The sequence below is a fragment of the Hylobates moloch genome, unplaced genomic scaffold (assembly GCF_009828535.3).
Source record: "Hylobates moloch isolate HMO894 unplaced genomic scaffold, HMol_V3 SCAFFOLD_1, whole genome shotgun sequence".
Lineage (NCBI taxonomy): Eukaryota > Metazoa > Chordata > Mammalia > Primates > Hylobatidae > Hylobates > Hylobates moloch.
The window spans coordinates 136,761,249-136,785,415 of record NW_026652276.1 but is presented as its reverse complement, the minus strand read 5'-3'; the positions used below and the strand labels follow the sequence as shown (position 1 = coordinate 136,785,415).

General features: G+C 40.8%; 1 protein-coding gene across 3 annotated transcripts in view; it reads right to left on the bottom strand.

Moving 5' to 3' along the window:
- Positions 1-24,167, bottom strand: part of PDE1C (phosphodiesterase 1C) — a 586,050-nt gene that overhangs the window by 446,626 nt on the left and 115,257 nt on the right. For all 3 annotated transcript variants that reach the window (XM_032758380.2, XM_058445830.1, XM_032758382.2), the window contains exon 3: positions 9,189-9,360. In XM_032758380.2, coding sequence (XP_032614271.1) covers positions 9,189-9,360 — 172 coding nt within the window. The remainder of the gene's footprint in view (positions 1-9,188; positions 9,361-24,167) is intronic.

The window sequence follows — 24,167 nt, the reverse complement described above, 5'->3', positions numbered from 1 at the left end:
TCTGGGAGGTCGAGGTGGATGGATCACTTGAGGCCAGAAGTTCAAGACCAGCCTGGCCAACACGGTGAAACCCCATCTCTACTAAAAATACAAAAATTAGCTGGGCATGAGGCTGAGGAACGAGAATCACTTGAACCCAGGAGGCAGAGGTTACGGTGAGCTGAGATCATACCACAGCACTCCAGCCTGGGTGATAGAGCAATACTCTGTAGAAAGAAAGAAAGAAAAAAAAGAAAAGAAAAGAGAGAGAAAGGGAGGGAGGGAGGGAGGGAGAGAAGAAGGAATATGATGGGAGAAAGCCCCTGGCTAGCTGACTTCTGCAAACCACTGCCTATATTTTAGGCTTCCAAAGTCTGCAATGCATTTTCAACAGCATTACTCTTGCTGCCCTCTCTCCCAACCAGGAATTTCTCTAATGCCTGAGATGGACTGAATTTATACTTTCAGCTCCTAGAATTACACCACCCTTTTCATAGGATGTTCGTGAGCTAAACCATAAAAAATGAATTGGGCTGCAAAACCACAACCCATTCATTCAACCAACAAATACACCTGAAGCATCTATGATATACCAGGCAATCCAGGCAGTGGGTCCCTGCCACCCAGAAAAATTTGTATGTAATGCAAAATACGAATAAGAATAATGTGGGATGTGCTACCATGGGCCAGTGGTAGTGTCCAGACAGCACACGGATAGAAGGTTGGGCAGCCCAGTTGTGGAGGTATCCAAGAGAGCACAGAGCATCCTTGACCTTGGGCTACACCCGCGATCTCACTGCCAATCTCCTCTACTCTACTGCTCCTACCCTCATAGCTTATTGGTGCTACCTTCACACATCAAATACTCTATTGAAAATCTCTTCCCTGTAAGTCTACAGGTTGTGTACAATGAAGTTATTGCTTATGCAACTGGAGACGAGAAGTGCATTTACCTCGCACCCCATACTGACCCCCAGGGGTAGTTTGGTCCAAGCTGATCTCAAATCTTCACACTTCCTTCCTTTATTTAGAGAGAACTTCAGGGATTCCCTGCATATTTTGGGTCTTTATGTGGGCTGGAACAGCAGTTCCTGTTGCTAATTAGGAAACATAGAGAAGTTTATCCACACTTCACATTGGCAGGGTGAGTGAGGTGGAAGCTCCAGAAGGAGTGTCCTGCTCCTCCTCCCAACCCAACAGCACTGAAAGCTTCCTGAGGGTTATTCTAGGATGAATAACTCACACTTTGTAAAATGTGCTGCTAAAATTTATTGTGGCTGAGGCATATGCTGAGGGGTTGAGGACACCTCAGATGAGCCACATTCCTGGGGGTGGAAGCCTGGATTTCTCAACGGCGCGAGAAGAATGTGCTCTGGTTGGAAAAAGGATGCATTCTCTAGGGGGAGTCAGCCCTGGAGAAAAGCCCACTGGCTAGGAGCCAGGTGTGTCCATCAGCAGACCTTCTGTATGGAGGTCAACATTTGTGAACCTTTCTTGGACAATGAAAACAATCATATTTTGAGTATAATTATAATTTTCTCCTTATGTTTTAGTTTCTTTAATCTCAATGCTTCCACAAAATCCCCTGTAAGGCAATAAAAGTACAAGATACTAAAGAAAATTGTGACTTGCCCCATGTTCCCTCCCACTAGAGCCCATAGGGAAGATACAACATCAAATATAAAATTAAATATAGAGAGACTGGCCCAGAATATCCAGGCCAGTAGCATTGGAGCTATGCCCCCTGCACCAAGCTAGAAGTGATGCACCAGCAGAGAACTGCAGTGTGATGGGAGACTGTGGTCCTCCTAGAAGCAGATGTCAAGACAGCATTAGACATACAATAAATGTATTGGAGTAAAATCTGTAAAAACAAATGAGTAAAAAGCTGAGCGAGGCTGAGAAAGCCATCAGACCTGGATGCAGGTCTGACTCCCAGTAAAACAAAGTTGGGTGTCAGTGTCTGAGACTGTACTGCAGCTCTAAAGAAAGTTCAGCAAGGCCGTTAGTGAGTCTGAACACCAAAGTCACCATCAGAGGAATTCCACGTCTCCCAGGAACAGCTGACCTTAGGGTCCCCGCCATGCTCAGTCATTGCCAACGGGTTCCTCTGGGATGCACAGCCTCGGCCATCACAGGGATAAATTTCCCCACACACAAGCTAGGAGGCCACGGGTCAAGTTCACTTTCTGTGATCAGAGATATGAAAGGTATATTCTCATGGCCACCACAGAGATAAGCCCTCCCTTCCCAAACTACCAGTGAGAGGACCAACAAGAATGCAAGAGGAATGGTGTCTACCTCATATATACTTGGTCATTTTTTAACACTGAAAGATCTGTCTCTAAAAACTTACAAAGAGAGACCTAAATATTGCCTTTATGTGAAGCCAAGGTTGCAATAAAAACTTCTCTAGGCTTTAAAAATTCTCAGAATTCATTCTTTCATTTTTCCCCTTGGCAAATGATTTGGATTTGCAAAGACTAAAGGTGAAAAATAACTCCATGAAGGCAACACGAAGTCAGGAGAGTAGGTGTTCCCAGAAGTTTCCAATGGGTGAGCAACACTCAGTGATAGAAAAATATGTGTGACCAGACTTCCTATGAGCTAACTGGGAATTTTAACCCATGACTCATCCCAGGGCGGGGCCGAAGCTCCAGGGGACACTGCCCCACACCATGCCATATCATCAGCCAGATTGCACATTTCCTGAAAGTAATCAAGTCAGAAACTGACATTTTGGCAGCAGCCCCTAGTGGAAAAATGACTGCCAAAAGCCAAAATGAGGATGAGTTCAACGATTTAATTCTGCATGGAAAACACAATCCATTAAATGGGATCTGACAAGGCCTTAATCTCATCCGTAGCTGAGGGTGTTGGCTCAATGCGATTCTGCTCTCTGGAACATATTCTTAGTAAGCTATCTATAGAATCTAGAAAGCCTTTGCCAAAGCCCAAATAAGTCCATCCTAAGTGGGAAGAGAAGCTCACCAAGCCCCCACTGACTCTGTAGGGAGTAAGCACACAATTCTTCCAAGTGCAAAATTATCAAAACCTGGCAACTCAACCTGTGTTGGGAGTCGCACGATTCAAAGCAAAGTAACTGAGATAGGCAATGCACTGAGTGGCTTCAGAATTTCCACCACTGCCCAAGGAGGTCGGGCCTACAGCCAGCATCACTCACAAAGCATCCATAGGGCTCATATTCCCTGCCTGGGGCCCATTGCATAACCCAGTCACGAAAGAAAGAGTTGGGGGTGTAGAGGATCAATCTTCTCCCAAACAGGATTTTAAAAACTGAATGAGAAAGAATTAGAGGCTGTCACCTTCTTTGGCCCACTTAATCCTAACAGCAGCCCCCAAAGCCCATTATTTTACTGTTTGCATGTGAAAAATGAGGAAAGAGAACAAAACCATTACTCAAATCATGTAGTTTAAAAGATTGTTTGCAAATTCATACTTGTGGGATTCCAAAGCCCATGTCTCACCACTCTGAAGGTGGTGGTCCTCAGACTATTGCATCAGTTGGAGTTTGTTAGAAATGCAGATTCACAGGCTGCACCCCAGACCTACTGAATCAGGATCTGCATTTAACAGGATTCCCCAAGGAATTCATTTAGACGTAAGGTTTGAGAAGCAGTGCCTTCAATGGCTTCTATCCAAAAGGGGTAGGTGGATTGAAAACATAAGTCTAGACTAGAAAAAGATTTAGTGCAATAGAATAGGGCCAGTCTTATAGGATATATAAAATATGTATCAAAATATAACTCAAACTATATATCCAAAGTGCACACTCAAATTAGTATAACCAATCACACCATATCTTTTTTCACCAACAACAAATCCAGAGACATGAAGTCCAAGGTTATGTGGTGCTAGTAGAATATGCTGAAGGAGCATGGCTGTAGAGCTAGGTGGACTTGGTTGAAATCTCCAGCTCTGCCACCTTCTGGGTGACTTTGGGCAAGCTGCTTGATCTCTCTGAGCCTCAGTTTCCTGACCTGTACAACTGGGACAACAATACTCAACTTGCCAGCGTTTTGAGGGATTAAATGAGCAAATGAATGCACAGTCCTCGGCACATAGCAGATGCTCAATAAATATTGGCTTCTCTTACTTGTGGTACCATCTAGCCACGTCCCTCCCACTTCTGGGAATGTGTACACCAGAGGCTGGGGAGAGAAACCTCTCTCAGCAGCCAGCTCTTTCCTGCTCTCTTGGGTCCTCTAGTGGCAGGTATTGAGATTCCTGTCACTAATCAGACTGGATGGACTTGTCTGTCTTCCTTAGCCCCAGGTCCAATTTATTCTCTATTCTCTTTTAAGAAAAGCCTGAGCAGAGCAACAGGTTTAAAGGGATAAAATATGAGAAACAAGGAAAGAGGCACCCAAGGTGAGTTCCCAGGAGTGTCTATTTTCCAGGCACTGAAGCCTTTTTCTTTATTTATTGTTCCCACTTTCTTCTTTTCAAAAATCTCAGGTTTTGAAAGCAGACCTTTCATGCCACAAGTTTAGTGAGCTTTCAGGGCCCACAGTGTCTGCATGTGGAGCCACAAAACCCATGTTTGATCCTATTTAACTTTGTATGTGTAGGCTCAAGGGCATGTAAGGATTCCAGTGAGTGCTGAGCACGAATACAAAATTAATACTTACTGAGCTCATTCTGGGTACTGGACACTGTGCTTGGCTCATTCACATGCGTTATCTCCTTTAAATCCTCCTCAAACCCCAGGAAGGAGGTCTCTTTATCACCATTTGGAAGATTTTAAAACAGGCCGGAACAGGTGAGTAAGTTTGTTATCACACTGCTATAAAGAAATACCTGAAACTGGGTAATTTTAAAGGAAAGAGGTTTAATTGACTCACAGTTCCATATGGCTGGGGAGGCCTCAGGAAACTTACAATCATGGCAGAAGGTGAAGAGGAAGTAAGGGCCTTCTTCACATAGCAGCAGGAAAGAGAAGAGTAAGCAGGGGAAATGCCAGAAGCTTATAAAACCATCAGATCTTGTGAGAACTCACTATCACAAGAACAGCATGGGGGAAATGCCCCCATAAGCCAATCATCTCCCATAAGATTCCTCCCTTGACACATGGGATTACAATTCAAGATGAGATTTGGGTGGGGACACAGACCCAAACCATATCAATAGGTAAGTGACCTGCTCAAATTAACATAGCAAAATACTCTCAAGTTCAAAGGGATCCTAAATCTCATCTAGTGCAGTGGTTCTCCAGGTGTGATCCTGGACCAGCAGCATCAGTATAACCTGAAGCTTGTTAGAGAACAACATCCTTGGGCCCCACCTAGATCTGGGATGAGCCCAACAATCTGTTTTAACAATCCCCCCAGGTGATTGTGATGCACAGTCAAGTTTGACTCATCAGACCACTCTTCAAGTCCAACCTTAGTATGACAGTTAAGAAAACAGAGGTTTTGCCACCAGAAAAAAAAAAAAAAAAAAAGACATTATGTGAAGCGGTGGATATGTTATTTAGCTTGATTTAATCATTTTGCAATGTACACATACAACAAAACATCATATTATTTTACATTGTAAATGATATACAAATTTTATTTGTAAATTATACCTTTATAAAGCTGGGGAGTTGGGGTGGGGGGTAGAAAAAAACAGATGTTTGAAGAGATGCAGCAATTCGCCGGGGGTAATAGAGTTGGAACTGAAACCCAGTACAGCCACTATCAGAAGTCAAATTTTCACACCTGGATAGCTTAAAATATTCCTTTCTTGGAGAGTAAAGACTAAAGCCCTTGGTACAACTGAGCACTAAACTGTGTTGCCTTCCAGCAATATTGGCTGGGATCTGAACCTGGGCAGCCATGAGGAGACCTACCCTCAAGCCCTGGAAGCATCCTCCCTAGACTCTGCTAAACTGTCTGCTCCAATACACAGAGTATTTGCCTCATCAGCACTGCCCAGCCGGGAAGCGGATAAGAGGGAAGACTGTCAGGGACCATATCAAGAGTTGAGATGGCATTTGCACAAACCTCAACTATCCTATCGACACACAACCCCTGGGGAAGAAAGGTGGTGCCTTCATTTTCCAAAATCTTTATTTCTAAGTCAGTGTGTCAAATTCTCACTTTCAGCTATACCCTCTGGCATTATTAGTAACTGACATTAATCCAGTGACAATCCAAAGTGCTTGCAGGCCATACTTAGGGATGGCAGCCTGATTGGAAGACAAGGCCCAGGGACATGTCTTGAAGCTGCATTTGAATCACAAGCATGCTTTTTATGTGAGTTTATAGATGATATACTTATTTGGGGTGGGGTGATAAAGTAAGACTTAAAGTCTGCCCAAGCTACTCCTTGCTGCTGCATTGGAGACCAGCAATCTACCAGCAATTTTTTATAGGCTTTCTCTCTCCAAGCCAGTTTCTTCATCTCCAAAATGGATAGAATCCTCGAGTTTTTTGGGTTAAGCCTGGCAAATAAGAATAGCTATTGCTGATGTAACAGGGAGCCTGGTGGAGACTGAAACATAAAAATATTTGAAATTTTTTTTGAAAAACACCCATCATTGATAAATTTACAAACACTTCATACTTTGGAAACAGAAAGTAGAATTTAGCTTTAGAGCAGACTGTCCCTTTGCTCTGAAAAGAACGACTTAAATGAAAATACTAAATGCAAATATTAAACAAGTGCACACATTTTATCCTGGTAGTAGCTTGTATATATTTGCCTCCACCTTGCAGAGAGCTAGAAAAGATTTCCAGGAAAAGTGGAATTAAGTATCTAACCCCTTCCTTTTGAGAATCAACATTATTAGAATATGTCTGAGAAAAATTGTGGTTGTGCTGAGGTCAAGTATCAGGAAAACACAACAGAAGCCACGGAGAGGAGACATCACAAGGAAGAGGTAATCTACGTTGGCGACAAAAATGCTTAATTTCACTGAGGTCAGAAAGTCCATGCTCAATATGAGACCTCATTTCCCTAGCAAGGGACAAAAGGCATAGCAGGACAAGCGATGATTCTTGAACCACTGTCAATAAGGCTGGGGGTCCTTGGGAATAGTAAGGGACAAGAACCCCAACAAAAGACTGGACCTCCTGATAAGTTGGCACACTGGGCTTATTGACATTGTCATTTGTATCTTGTTTGGTAAGAGCTGATGACCATATTTCATGGCCCTAAACTCCAAATGCCCTCCAAGTATGACCAAAAAAAAAAAAAGAGAATGAAGTAATCAAAGCTATCACTAACCCTTACTGTGGTACCACTCAATGGTAATGACCCTACAGAGGAGCTGTAGGGTAACCTTGATTCTGCTCTGATTTATTCATTGATAAATAAACTCTTCCCATATCTGAGTACTTTACTTGTAGTAATTTATGCACAACAAATCTCACAGCTGATCATGCCACCACAGTTAAGGACAATTGCAGAAGAGAATATTTACCATTTAGCACTGTCATCAAAATCAACCATCTTCTTTGGAAGAAAGGATAGTTACAGAATAGTACACAGTTGTACTAAGGGTACCAATAAATAAATAAATAAATAAGTAAATGCTAATGGATTTCTTGTCTCAATTGCAAAGGGTTGGCATATACCTGCATGCACCTGCTGTCTTCTTCCTACAGCACCAAGTGTTACAAGGAAACAGAAATAAGTCCTGATATTCAATTTATAACTTAGTCTCTTTCAGAAACCAAGACACTGCTACATGTTACAACTAACAGAAAATGACACTCATGGGCATCAATATTAAAGCTCATGAGCTCTCTGTTAAAGAGCACCAAGAGAATGCAAACAAAACGGGTGATGGTAATGGAGTTTGGTGAGCAAGTAAGATGTTCTTTTCATGAGAGTAACTCTTTGCCTGTTCATTGAAGAAGATGATGACCGTGGTTTGGAGTGGAAGGAGTAGTTATAAGAAACCTTAGGAGAAGGGATTGACTCCATAAGAAGTGCTCCAAGGTGAGAACACATAGACAGAGAAAGCCATTCATGGTCCCCTCTTTCACCACAGTCACTTGCTGAGAATTGCAGGTTCATAAGATGTATTCTCTCTAGGTGAGTGGATTTTATTTTATTCAAAACCTTCTGATGCAATAACCAAGCCCTTAGTAGGAGTAAAAACAGCACTTGCCTGCAATTCTTGTCTCACCAATGCACTCGTCACACTGTATAAAGAAATCCAAACCCCTATTTATCACTCCTTTCAGAACTCATCTGTAATTCAATCAACACTAAGAACCTTCACACAATGAAATGGCTCTCACTGAGCAATTATGCATATCACCTGGATACAAAAGAGAGTACATTTTTCAGATATATTTCATGGAACTCCAACAGCTGTCTGAATTGTTTATGGGGAGAGTAAAACAAGGTTTATATGTTCTGCTAACCACGTGGAGAGTACAAAAGTCTACAGTGGAAAGAAAAGTGAAAGAATAAAATTGACATAACAGGAAGAAAGGAGGGGCAGAAGGCAATCTGGAAAAATGATTGAGTCTTAATTTCTGATACCAGTAGTACTGTAAATATACTGTTTCAAATGTGAGTCTGAAAGACCCATTTGGGGAAAAAAATAATCACCTTTTTACACCACATTCATACCCAGATTGATCTTTATTTAATACGGGTGAGAAGGTAAGGGATGGAGTTATAATGAAAATGGAGTACAATATCAAAAGAAAATAAGAGACCTTGCAGGAAGATGCAAGGCTAAACGATGAACTAGAACGGAGTAAACAGCCACCTGGGAAACAACATGAGAAAATTCTCGCTTCATTTCCGTCAGCAGCAGCTCTTACATCTTTTACAACTGGAAACCTTTCCCCAGCAAGAGACTCTAAATACACAGGGCTGAATTAATTCCCAACATGTGCTTTTTCTCTATGCCCTTATCTGGATGCGTCATCCTCCTTTGAAGCAAAAGACTCATTAATTCAATTCAAATTGCCAACATCAGTAAATCCTTTGCCTCAGCATTTAAATGCCAATAACAATTAAATACCAACAGCAACTTAACTACTGATAAGATCTTCACCACATTCAGGAAATCCAGCCAGAAGTCCAGCTAGCATTGATTCCAACCCTCCTTCATCAATTCTAATTTACTCAGTGCAAAGAAATGAAGTAATTTGCTGGCCACACTGACTATGCTTCTAACTGGATTGAAACAACTCCACAAGCAAATAACAAGGAACACATTGAGTTGCAATCCACCAAACCTGAAGGATGTCTTCACCAAGACTTCTGGGCTATCCAGCTGTGGCAATTCATCAGCTAGGATTTCCTCTGGGGGTCGAGGATCATGGACAATTGTTGGCGGTGGCTTCCCCTTGACATTCCCTGTGAGCCCGTCGATGAGGGAGTTCCACAGACAGTTCTGTGACTTAGACCCTGAGGCATGGGGAAAAGAGAGATGCAGATAAATCACCCACCAGTTGACTCCATGTCCTGCCTTCCCCAACTCAGGATCTTCCAAAGCAGAGCAGAGAAATTTATATATTTCTCACCATCTCCGCCAACATTAGAGAGTTGTAACCAGGAATTTTTACATTTATATGCAGAAAATAGGCTACCAATCTGAGTATTTTGACACAAAGATAAGTTATTGGATATATTTGTCTCATTGCAGTGGTGATCAGCCCAAACTCCTGACACAGCCACAGGTATCTATTTAGATGTTTAGTCAGCAGTTGGAAATACATAAAGCACTACCATTTTAGGGAACTGTGAGGATGTTCAAACACAAGTCTCCCCTATAAACTCAGCTTGCTGAAGCCCAAGACTCCATTCTATGGAGACACTCACCCCAAAGAGGACACCACCTTTAAGAACTAGAACTCACTATCAACAGGTTGATTCTTCTACAATATCAAGACCCAGGAAAATTACATGTGGTTTATGCATGTAAAACTTCGAACATGTGAGATAAATGTTAAAGGTGGGCATCAAGTGGAAGCAGTATCTACAAAAGGAGCGCCTGATCTGCCAGGTGATCAAGATCAAACTCAACAGTGAGAAGTTGTGCTGATAGTGTGTGCCCTTGATAAGATGTCATGAAAATGTCACTTTTGCTTTGTGTATTAGGCATGTTTCTAGCTTCCATAAACTTCATGCTGTAACATCTGCCCTACATGCATGTGCCCAACACAGCTAGTTCTGGACAACCCAATAGTATGCCTGAGTCACCTGACCTTGGCCTCCTGTCTCCCTTGTCACCCCACTCTCCCCCAACCCCCAACTCCTCAGGGGAAGTCCTCCTTCCAGGGGTGTGCTTTTAAAACACAAACCAGCCAATCCAGAGTCCACACCCCAACTACCTCCCTTATAGGACTTTCTCACCCCTGGCCACTCTCCACTGTGCCTAATCATCCCAGGGCCTGGTACCAGGCAACTAGGTATTAGGCAGCCCCTAGGCTCCAGCCCCCTGAAGTCATTCAAACTAGCCAGTCCCAACCCTGCTTACCCTGCCTTGCCTGTTCCTTCTTGCAGAAACCACAACAAAGTTTCCTGCCCACAATGTCCCACCCCACCTCCTGACTGACACCAGTGCTTCCCCAGATGGCCCCGAAACATGACATGGAAGCCCTCTCCTGGGAACTGTAGGTAGCAAATTCTCTTTACAATGGCATTTGTCTCCTTATCTGTTGACCTTACCAAACCTAAACAGTAATAAAACTTATTAAATAATCAGTCTAAAACACCCAGTCTAGCCATGGGGAAAACATCAAATAAACCACTTGAAGAACCTGCGACAGAACACCTGACCAGTGAGCTTCAAAACAGTCAAAGGTAGCAAATACTGTTGAGCCTCCGTATCCATGGGTTCCATGGATTCAAACAACTAAAGAAGGAAAATATTCAGAAAAAAAAAATCTGTAGTGAACATGCACAGACTTCTTTTGTCATTATTCCCTAAATAATACAATAACTATTTACTTAATATTATTTTACTTATTATTATTAAAATTAAATTAAAATTAATATTTTAATAAAATTTTATTATGTTAAAATTAAATTATTAAAATTGTTATTATTGAAATTATTTTACTTAATATTATTATATTATTCCCTAAACAATACAATAACTATTTACTTAACACTTACATTGTATTAGGTATTACAAGTTATCTAGAAGTGATTTAAAGTATATGGGAGGATGTGCATAAATTATATGACAATACTACATCATTTTATATCGGGCACTTGAACCTCTGTGCATTTTGTTACCTGAGGTAACCAATCCCCTTGGAAATAGAGGGACTAGTGTATAAGGAAAGTCTGAAAAACTATCACAGCCAAGAGGAGCCTAAAGACATGATGACCAAATGTAATGTGGCATCCTAGATGGGATCGTGGAACAGAAAAAGGACACTCAATTAAAAACTAAAGAAATCTGAATACTGTGTGGATGTTAGCTGCTCAGAACGTACAGATATTTGTTCATTAACTGTTACAAATGTACCATGTTAATGTAAGAGGTTAATAATACAGGAAACTGGGCGTAGGCTGTATGAGATCTCTATATTATCTTTGCAATTTTTCTGTAAATCTAAAACTTCTAAAATAAAAATTCATAAAAATAAAAGTAAATAAAAATCATAAATAAATCATATATAATTAATTAAATAACTATTATTTTAAAAGTCTATGAGCAAAAAGTTTTTTAAGTAGAGCCTGAAGACATTACTATTACCATTAACCAATTGCCATTGGCTTGTGCTGGTTATGTCTACCCAGATAAAAGAAAAATTGTGTCTTTGCACAAAGACACTGTCGGGTTGAGTGAACAGGCAACCTATAGAATGGGAGAACATTTTTGCAATCTACTTATCTGACAAAGGTTTAATATCCAGAATTTACAAGGAACTTAAACAAATTTACAAGAAAAAAACAAACAACCCCATCAAAAAATGGGCAAAGGATATGAACAGACACTTCTCCAAAGAAGACATTTACATGGCAACCAAACATATGAAAAAAGGCTCTACACCACTAATCATTAGAGAAATGCAAATCAAAACCACAATGAGATACCATCTCATGCCAGTCAGAACGGCAATTATTAAAAAGTCAAGAAGAAGTCAGGCACAGTGGCTCATGCCTATAATCCCACCACCTTGGGAGGCCAAGGCAGGTGGATCACCTGAGGTCAGGAGTTCAAGACCAGCCTGACCAACATGGAGAAACCCCATCTCTACTAAAAATACAAAATTAGCCGGGCATGGTGGTGCATGGCTGTAATCCCAGCTACTTGGGAGTCTGAGGCAGGAGAATCGCTTGAACCCGGGACGCAGAGGATGCAGCGAGCCGAGATGGAGCCATTGCACTCCAGCCTGGGCAACAAGAGCAAAACTCCATCTTTAAAAAAAAAAAAAAAAAAAGAAGTAAAGAAGAAATAGATTCTAGTGAGGCTGTGGAGAAATAGGAACACTTTTACACTGTTGGTTGGAGTGTAAATTAGTTCAACCGTTGTGGAAGACGGTGCAGCGATTCCTCAAGGATCTACAAACAGAAATATACCATTTGACCCAGCAATCCCATTACTGGGTATATACCCAAAGGAATATAAATCATTCTACTATATAGACACATGCACACATATGTTTATTGCAGCACTATTTACAATCGCAAAGACATGGAGCCAACCCAAATGCCCATCAATGATAGACTGGATAAAGAAAATGTAGCATATATACACCATGGAATACTATGCAGCCATAAAAATGAGAATGAGATCATGTCCTTTGCAGGGACATGGTGAAGCTGGAAGCTATCATCCTCAGCAAACTAACACAGGAACAGAACACCAAACACTGCATCTTCTCATTCATGAGTGGGAGTTGAACAGTGAGAACACATGGACATAGGGAGGAGAACAACACACACCAGAGCCTGTTGAGGGGTTTAGAGGAGGGAACTTAGAGGATGAGTCAATAGGTGCAGCAAACCACCATGGCACACATATACCTATGTAACAAACCTGCACATTCTGTACATGTATAGCAGAACTTAAAGTAAAATAAAAATAGAATAAAATAAAATAACAATAAATAAAAATTAAAAATTTAAAACAAACACTGTCAGATCACTAAGCCATGCACCATAGAGCTGTGTCTATGCAAAATACTGCATTTTTCTAATTCACACAAACGCTCCTTATGGGGCATGAGAGATGGACATGAAGGAGTGAGAAGCAGTGCTAGCTAACACACACCATGCACATGGGATAGGCAGATAGAGAATGGATTTGCGTGCCCATGAGAATTCCTCCCTGAGACCTTGGCCAGCCACCTGCTGCCCACCACAGAAGAAATCACCCTGGCTTGTTGTGCCAGAAGGACAGATCTGCCAGGAAGATTGAAAGAACCTCACACACAAGAGGGAGTGCCTCACATGGATTCCTGAGCCTACAAGCAAGGACACCCATGGGTCAGCAAACAGCTCTTTCAATGCCCATGCCATAACCGACCTCCCTTGGTGTCCATCCAAACTGCGTGTGTCTATCAAGAGAAAATTAAAGTACATCAGTGGAAGGAAGCAGATTCCTCAAACCCCTGAAAGACAAGACAGCTTTTTTTGTTTTTTAAAGGCCCTACACATATATCTTAATAAGATCTGGTCCTATTAATGAAGTCTGGTTCTGCATTAATGAACGTCAGTTCTACGTTAATGAAGGTCTCGTTCTGGGAAGAAGAACAAGAACAGTAGCCTGTTTTCTTAAACCTGATCTAAATGAAGGCCTTACAAAAAAGTTCCTGCACATCCCCCTTTATTCCTTCTTTTTTTTCATCCAGTAAACACACATTGAATTCCCCAATGTGCCAGGTTTCATTCGTGGCCCTTGAAATGGAAAGATGAATGAGACTGGTTCCCAAGGGAACCCACAAGCAATCACAATAAACTGGCAACGCACCATAACTGAGGGGCAAACAGAGGGCTATGGGACCCAGAGGAGAGCTCACCCACTCTGCCTCGGGGCCCTGGGGAAAACCACACAGAGAACATGACATCGGATGTGGTCTAAAGCATGAGACGCTCTTCAGCTGGTGGAAAATAGGGGAAAACAATCAGTGCAGACAGCATATACAAAGGCTCAGAGGCGTAACAAAGCAGCTCCTGAGGCTGGGATGAAGCCACAGGGGCAGTGTCCAGAGATCAGGTCAGAGGCTGGTTGGGCCATTTGCAAAGTGCCTTGAATAAAATGCTACTCATTTAAGAATTTATCCTCCAAGGAATAAAAAGAAAAAAAAAGAAAAGAAAGATTTTCAAGCAAGGTTGTGGTGACACAGCTGTACCTGTATTTCAGAAAGGAGACTGTTGTGCTGTGGTGTAGTGACTTATGAGGAATGGCAGGCTCATAGGAAGAGCTCCTGAATCCATAGGGTGCCATGCATTTAACTGTGGGTGAAATTACATCTTACCCATAAATATGTAACTAATATTTAAATATATATAGATGTGATTAATAAAACTACAAATTCATCTAAAACTATTAATGAATTCATAAGAGCTTTTCAACCGTTTTCTCAGTCAATGAATCAGAAGGATCATAAGACCCAAGCCACCTCTACATTAAGGGCTCCCAAATGAAAATGTGATACCTCCAAAGTACCAGCCCCCACAAAGACACACATTGATAAGTTTAAAAGAAGGCTGTGGTTGAAGAGATGACTAGGATTCACTCAACACTCATTCTCAACTCCCCTCTCACTTGCCTTCATCTTCTAAAAAGGCTAGAAAATAATATACAGGCATACATAGGAGGTATCACAGGTTCACAGTTCCAGACCACTGCAATAAAGCAAATATCACAATATAATGAGTCACGCACATTTTTTTGGTTTCCCCAATGCATATAAAAATTATGTTTACACTGTAGTCTATTAAGTGTGCAATAGCATTTTGTCTAAAAACACAATATACATATCTTAACTCTAAAATGCTTTATTGCTGAAATAAAAAATGCTAACAATCATCTGAGCCTTCAAGGAGACGTAATCTTTTTGCTGGTAGAGAATCTTGCCTCAGCGTTGATGGCTGCTGATTGATCAGGGTGGTGTTGCTAAAGGTTAAGGTAGCTGTGACAGTTTCTTAAAATAAAACTCTACCATCCCTGCACTCAAGAAGCTTTGAACAGGCAGAAAAACACAAGGCAGCTGCTAATTGATTTAGACTAGAGCCAGTCTTTGGAAAACTGAATTCGTTTTCCCGAGCCCTCTCCTTAATCCCCTCCATAAACAATTTTCCAATCCATCATAGTGTTTGAAATTGACCAAAAACTTTCATGAGTGTCCTGTCTATCTCACCCATCTGAATTGTCTTCACTTTTCACTATATTGGAACTACTTTACAATACTGTAAATTGGAGAAAACTGATAGAAACACAAATGAATCTTGTCCATAGAAATGTAAATTGTGTCCCATGGAATGCAATTAATTATGGCCCTGTAGATATTGATGAGTCTTGCCAGTTTCACATCCATTAAGTAAATTTCAGCATACCTGATGGATTTACATATTTTTCAGCTCTTTGGATTTTCTTCCAAACTAGTTGTAACATCTTACTGGTTTATTCATCAATGTGTTGAATAAGATCTTTGACACATGTTCACTTTGCACTTGTATGAATTTTCAAAAAATTATCCTTTAACAGTACCAAAGTCCTCATGCTGCTCCCCTTTGAGAAGTCTCTTGTAGTTAGCCTAACTACATCTGAATTAACTATAGTACATTTATGTAATGGATTGCTATGCCACTGACTAATATCCCAAAGCGAAAGATCTCTATAAGCTGATAAGGAGTGATTTCCAAGATCCATTATAAGTGAAAAAAAAACGCATGAGTCTATTTATATTATGCTCCCTCTTGAGTAGGAAACAAGAGGAAATACATTTGTTTATTTTTGCAAAAGACAAAGACGACAGGACCAGAAACAATGAAAATTACCCACAAAGGATGAGTTGGGAATAAGTAAGACAGGTTGGAGATGAAAGACTTCACATTTGTATATAGTTTTTACTTTTGAATAATGTAAATGTTTTAATATTCAAATATATAGTTAACAAAAAAATTTAAAAATCCTAAAATTGAATAGAAACAGAAACGAACCTAACTGTATGTGATATTAGTAACATAATTATAATGGAAAATAATAATTTAAATATTTTATGAATACAGTACCCCTACTGTATATCATTAGAGAGATCAATTCTAAATATGCACACACACATACTCACACACATACAGCAGAGAAATCTTGAACCTCTCTGAATAGGTCTTCTGTTGTTGGTAATCATAAAGGAGCCATTCTAAACTATATCATATATACTGTAGGACAGAGCAAATAAGCAGCCATAATGAGGGTGTCGGGAACCACAGCTCTTATTCCAGGAGACAGAAAATACAAACAGACAATAGGAGAAGGTAAAGAAGCCTGTTGTGTTAGATTTGAACTAGAACTATCAGTGTGAATTCATGATTACATATTCAGCAGGCTCTGAAGAGATGTTTGCTGATTGAATTCATAAATGATAGGCTATTTTTCAAAAAGTAAAAAAACTTTCAGGCAAAAGGTGAGTAATAATAATATTAACAATTTTAAGTAAAAAGCATGTCACAGGAAACACTCTAAGAAAGACGAACAAAGAACACTGCCGTGTGCAGAGAAAAAAGGCCTTGCTCAGCCCATTCTGAACTGCGTCCAACATAAGGTCTTGACCAAGTTTCTTTCTGGAAAGTAGATTCTGAGACAAGGGCTTGTGGCAAGTTTTTTCTTTTGGAAGTGATTCCAGGAGGCAGGAGAGGAGAACACGGAGAGTAAATTAGGGAGTAACAAGGGAAAACCAAGACACAGGTGCAATGTCAAGTCGTCATCCCGTGGGTGTATTCACCATGTTTCTAGCATCTGTAAACTTGACGCTGTAACATCTGCCCTATGTGCATATGCCAGACATGCCTGGTTCCAGACAACCCAATAATAATATGTCTGAGTTACCTTACCCCTGCACCTCCTTAGGCAGTAGTCCTCCTCCCAGGGGTGCGCCCTTCAAATACAAACCAACCAACCCAGAGTCTGCATCCCCAACCACCGCCCTTATAGAGCTTTTGTGTTCCTGGCCATTATCCATCTGCCTTAATTACCCCAAGACCACTGACATTATCCAACTAGCCAATCCTAAATCAGCTTACCCTGCCTCACTCACTGCTTCCTGAACCACATTGAGGCTCTTGCCCACAGCAGCCTGATCCCCCTCTGCCCAGTGACCAGCCCCAGTGCTTCCCTGTATGGCCCCCATGGTATGATGTGCCCCTTCTCTTGGAATCTGTGAGTGTAACACACTATCTTTTCAATGTCAGTCACCTCCTGATCTGTTGGCCTTACTGTACTTAATAATAAACCCTATCAAGACAGGGTACCTGGGGCTGGGTTCTACAGGGATCACAGAGAAGGTAGGGAGCATGCTCAGAATTACCCCCCTGAGAAATTGAAGAGGGAGCATTTATCTGCAGGCTCTCATCCCCCATGGTCAAACGTAACTCCACAGGGAATTAATTTTCTAGCCCTTTGGGGTCTACCCACACATAAGTATGGGGCAATTCCCACATAATCTGGGTGGAAATTAAGAGAAATTAAGCCAGAGCTTAAAAATAGGACCAAGAGGAGGTGAAGCCAGGCCAAAGAGGTGCCCAGGATACAGGGTATCCACACAGCTTTTATGTGCTAGAAAATACAGCCAGAATCTAATCTGCTACTCGTTTCTGCCTTAGAAGGATCACCATGGGCCTCTGCCATGGCTCATCTCGACTCAATCTGGTGAGTCTTTTGGAGTAAGTACTCTCCTCTGTGAACTCTGAGAGAGTGGAAAAGAACCCTTCCTCTGACTCTCCACAAACGTGGGCAGAAGACTCTCCAGGGGCACTGGAAAGGTCTGCTCTGACAAAATGAAAAATAAAAATTCCCCTGCTCTGATTTATTTTAAGCTGATGTTGAAAGCATGAAATGTTTCTGACTAAATAGAGCCAAAATTACACAAACAGATAGAGTCACACAGGTCTTTCTCAATAATATCAAAAACCCCATGAGGGAAATCTTAGGTAAACTAAGCCTTCAGGGCACCAAAAATAATGCAGCTCAGGTGCAGGAGGTGAGCATCTCCCTTCAGCCCACTCCATCACATCAGCTTCTCCTCACTCCCCTCCCCACCTCCTCTGTCCTCTCTCCTTTGACTTGTTCCTGACTCTCATTCAATGCCTATTACATTCTCCTTTCCTCTTACCTCCCCTCTGTCGCTGCCATAAATCCTCTCCCTTCTCTTCACAAAGACAAATTTTCATGGACCCATAAACCCTCCAGATTGGTTATAAATCCTCCAGACTGGCAGCGTCTGTACCACTGAGTTCATCAAGAGAGCAGGGGCTCAGATTCAGATGTAGCAAACATTTGTTCAGTACTTGCTGGGCTGGGCTTCACCTGTGTTAGCCTACTGACTCATCAGCCCTTCAAAGTAAGTATTATGGAAACTATTGAACACTGGGACACTAAGGCTCCAAGAAATCAAATAACCTAGATTACAGGTTAGAAAACAGATTACTTTGACCCAAAATTCTCATTCTCCTAATCCAAGGCTCTGTGTGATACATCACTGTTTATTACAGAGCAAATAAACAGACGCTTAGTGTACATCACGCAGAACATCCTGCATTTCTGAATAGGAAACAGACAATTTTTTACATAGGAAACAGGATTTGCCTTATCGCAACTAGGAAGAGTCCTGACTTAGTCTCTTTTTCCTTTTTCTTTTTTTTCTTTTTTTTTTTTTTGGAGTCTCACTCTGTCACCCAGGCTGGAGTGCAGTGCAGTGGTGTGATCTCAGCTCACTGTAACCTCCGCCTCCCAGGTTCAAGCGATTCTCCTGCCTCAGCCTCCTGAGCAGCTGAGACTACAGGTGTCCACCACCATGCCCAGCTAATTTTTGTATTTTTAGTAGAGACGGCATTTCACCATGTTGGCCAGGCTGGTCTCCAACTCCTGACCTCGTGATATGCCTGCCTTGGCCTACCAAATGCTGGGATTACAGGCCTGACTTACTGTCTTGCATGCAGCAGTTTGCAGCTTCCTTTAACAAAGGAAGTTAGGGCTGCAGGGGAGGATAAATAATGCCAGGTGAATTTAATGGGCTGAGAAAAGACAAGAAAGCAAGAAAATGAGATAAGAAGAATCTAAATCAGAAATAACTACAGATTCATTTTGTGGTGTGCCTAAGAGTGGCAGCTTGATAAACTGCTAGTAAGAGGAGCCCAAGGTGATGTGGTAATCCCATTTAAATCTGACAAGTGACTTATCAACTTAGTTCTGTATAAGAATACTCAAAGATTATGCTAGCAGAAAGCTGAAAATTTAGAGTCCTGAGAAGCACAGGGAAAGAAAGAGACTTAATTCTCTGTAAAGGGAAGGAAAAAACATTACTGAAAACCTTCAATGGTTCTCAAAATATCTGTGACATAGGTTTGTAGCCTTCTTCTCCTTTTGAGAAATAAAACACCTAAAATTCTCAGTGGGTAGGAAATGTGCGGCTGAGATACATAGGAATCAGGAATGAATGGAGTAAAGCCCAGATGAAGAACTTTATGCTCACTAAAACAAAACAATGATGGTACAAAAAATAAAGTACCAATAATGTTTTGAATATCTTTAATCAGTCACCTAGATACTGTTTTGTTATTTTCAATATAGTAGTTATTGGTTTTAGGAACTTTTCAGGAATTCTGTCTCCTGCAATTGCAAAAAGATTTGAAAATTTAACTCCTTATCATACACACCAGGGGTGGGGAAAAGGACGCCTCCATCAAAATGTAAGAATCAAATTTGATCTGTGATGATACATTCTAAATTCCCAAAGACATTAGGGTTTATTTCTGAGTTATCTTGTTAGATTAAGCTGTTTTACTAAATCCCCAGTATAACAGTATTAAGAGGTGTGGCCTTTGGGAGTTGATTGGGTCATGAGGGATTCATGGAAGGAGTCTGGTTCCCTTTTGTCCCTTCCATCATGTGAGGACACAGCGTTCCTCCCCTCAGAGGACACAGCAACAAGGCACCATCTTGGAAGCAGAAATCAGGCCCTCACCAGACACTGAATCTGCCAGCACCCTGATCTTGGATATTCATTCTCCAGAACTGTGAGAAATAAATTTGTTTTTTATAAATTACCCAGTCTCAGGTATTTTATTATAGCAACACAAATGGCATAAGACACTTGGCAGATATAAGTGCAGAATTTTTCAAAAACATATACCTCTGGCATTTGTGTTTAAGTTAAATGCTATGTGGAATTGTAATATAACTGGCTCTCTAGAATCACAAAAGTCTCACACACTTGCTGCTTTCTGAAAGTTACATTGGAGAGAGGATTTAGAAATTATGAAGAATGGACTGTGTCCCATCTTTTGTTATCTGCAAGACACAAAGTGTAGGAAAAAATTCAACAGACTCAGAAAACAATAGTCAGAAGTAACGAGGGGAAACCCCTAAAATTGTCACAGAAACTTTAAGGATTGAAACTGGATGTGAAATGAAGGTTTGAAACAATCTTATATAGGTCTTAAAGGGAAAGTCTACATGATATCTGGATCATATATTAAAAACTTATATGCACCCAATACAGGAGCACCCAGATTCATAAAGCAAGTCCTTAGAGACCTACAAAGAGACTTAGACTCCCACACAACAATAGCGGGCGAATTTAACACCCCACTGTCAACATTAGACAGATCAATGAGACAGAAAGTTAACAAGGATATCCAGGAACTGAACTCATCTCTGCACCAAGCGGACCTAACAGACATCTACAGAACTCTCCATCCCAAATCAACAAAATATACATTCTTCTCAGAACCACACCGCACTTGTTCCAAAATTGACCACATAGTTGGAAGTAAAGCACTCCTCAGCAAATGTAAAAGAACAGAAATTATAATAAACTGCCTCTCAGACCACAGTGCAATCAAACTAGAACTCAGGATTAAGAAACTCATTCAAAATCGCTCAACTACATGGAAACTGAACAACCTGCTCCTGAATGACTACTGGGTACATAACGAAATTAAGGCGGAAATAAAGATGTTCTTTGAAACCAACGAGAACAAAGACACAACATACCAGAATCTCTGGGACACATTCAAAGCAGTGTGTAGAGGGAAATTTATAGCACTAAATGCCCACAGGAGAAAGCAGGAAAGATCTAAAATCGACACCCTAACATCACAATTAAAAGAAATAGAGAAGCAAGAGCAAACACATTCAAAAGCTAGCAGAAGGCAAGAAATAACTAAGATCAGAGCAGAACTGAAGGAAATGGAGACACAAAAAACCCTTCAAAAAATCAATGAATCCAGGAGCTGGTTTTTTGAAAAGATCAACAAAATCGATAGACCGCTAGCAAGACTAATAAAGAAGAAAAGAGAGAAGAATCAAATAGATGCAATAAAAAATTATAAAGGGGATATCACCACTGATCCCACAGAAATACAAACTACCATCAGAGAATACTATAAACACCTCTACGCAAATAAACTAGAAAATCTAGAAGAAATGGATAAATTCGACACATAAACACCCTCCCAAGACTAAACCAGGAAGAAGTTGAATCTCTGAATAGACCAATAACAGGCTCTGAAATTGAGGCAATAATTAATAGTTTACCAACCAAAAAAAGTCCAGGACCAGATGGATTCACAGCTGAATTCTACCAGAGGTACAAGGAGGAGCTGGTACCATTCCTTCTGAAACTATTCCAATCAATAGAAAAAGAGGAATCCTCCCTACCTCATTTTATGAGGCCAGCATTATCCTGATACCAAAGCCTGGCAGAGACACAACAGACAAAGCGGATTTTAGACCAATATCCCTGATGAACATCGATGCAAAAATCCTCAATAAAATACGGGCAAACCGAATCCAGTAGCACATCAAAAAGCTTATCCACCATGATCAAGTGGGCTTCATCCCTGGGATGCAAGGCATCAATAAACGTAATCCAGCATATAAGCAGAACCAGCGATAAAAACCACATGATTATCTCAAAAGATGCAGAAAAGACCTTTGACAAAATTCAACAATGCTTCATGCTAAAAACTCTCAATAAATTAGGTACTGATGGGACGTATCTCAAAATAATAAGAGCTGTCTATGACAAACCCACAGCCAATATCATACTGAATGGGCAAAAACTGGAAGCATTCTCTTTGAAAACTGGCACAAGACAAGGACGCCCTCTCTCACCACTCCTATTCAACATAGTGTTGGAAGTTCTGGCCAGGGCAATCAGGCAGGAGAAGGAAATAAAGTGTATTCAATTAGGAAAAGAGGAAGTCAAATTGTCCCTGTTTGCAGATGACATGATTGTATATCTAGAAAACCCCATTGTCTCAGCCCAAAATTTCCTTAAGCTGATAAGCAACTTCAGCAAAGTCTCAGGATACAAAATCAATGTACAAAAATCACAAGCATTCTTATACACCAATAACAGACAAACAGAGAGCCAAATCATGAGTGAACTCCCATTCACAATTGCTTCAAAGAGAATAAAATACCTAGGAATCCAACTTATAAGGGACGTGAAGGACCTCTTCAAGGAGAACTACAAACCACTGCTCAATGAAATAAAAGAGGATACAAACAAATGGAAGAACATTCCATGCTCATGGGTAGGAAGAATCAATATCATGAAAATGGCCATACTGCCCAAGGTAATTTATAGATTCAATGCCATCCCCATCAAGCTACCAATGACTTTCTTCACAGAATTGGAAAAAACTACTTTAAAGTTCATATGGAACCAAAAAAGAGCCCGCATTGCCAAGTCAATCCTAAGCCAAAAGAACAAAGCTGGAGGCATCATGCTACCTGACTTCAAACTATACTACAAGGCTACAGTAACCAAAACAGCATGGTACTGGTATCAAAACAGAGATATAGATCAATGGAACAGAACAGAGCCCTCAGAAATAATGCCACATATCTACACCCATCTGATCTTTGACAAACCTGACAAAAACAAGAAATGGGGAAACGATTCCCTATTTAATAAATGGCTGGCCATAAATGGCTGGATCCCTTCCTTACACCTTATACAAAAATTAATTCAAGATGGATTAAAGACTTAAATGTTAGACCTAAAACCATAAAAATCCTAGAATAAAACCTAGGCAATACCATTCAGGACATAGGCATGGGCAAGGACTTCATGTCTAAAACACCAAAAGCAATGGCAACAAAAGCCAAAATTGACAAATAGGATGTAACTAAACTAAAGAGCTTCTGCACAGCAAAAGAAACTACCATCAGAGTAAACAGGCAACCTACAGAATGGGAGAAAATTTTTGCAATCTACTCATCTGACAAAGGACTAATATCCAGAATCTACAATGAACTCAAACAAATTTACAAGAAAAAAACAAACAACCCCATCAAAAAGTGGGTGAAGGATATGAACAGACACTTCTTACAAGAAGACACTTATGAAGCCAAAAGACACATGAGAAAATGCTCATCATCACTGGCCATCAGAGAAATGCAAATCAAAATCACAATGAGATACCATCTCACACCAGTTAGAATGGCGATCATTAAAAAGTCACAAAACAACAGATGCTGGAGAGGATGTGGAGAAATAGGAACACTTTTACACTGTTGGTGGGACTGTAAACTAGTTCAACCATTGTGGAAGTCAGTATGGCGATTCCTCAGGGATCTAGAACTAGAAATATCATTTGACCCAGCCATCCCATTACTGGGCATATACCCAAAGGATTATAAAACATGCTGCTATAAAGACACATGCACACGTATGTTTATTGTGACACTATTCACAATAGCAAAGACTTGGAACCAAGACAAATGTCCAACAATGATAGACTGGATTAAGAAATGTGGCACATATACACCATGGAATACCATGCAGCCATAGAAAATGATGAGTTCATGTCCTTTATAGGGGGACATGGATGAAGCTGGAAACCATCATTCTCAGCAAACTGTTGCAAGGACAAAAAAACAAACGCCACATGTTCTCACTCATAGGTGGGAATCGAACAATGAGAACACATGGACACAAGAAGGGGAACATCACACACTGGGGCCTGTTGTGGGGTAGGGGGAGGGGGGAGGGATAGCATTAGGAGTTATACCTAACGTTAAA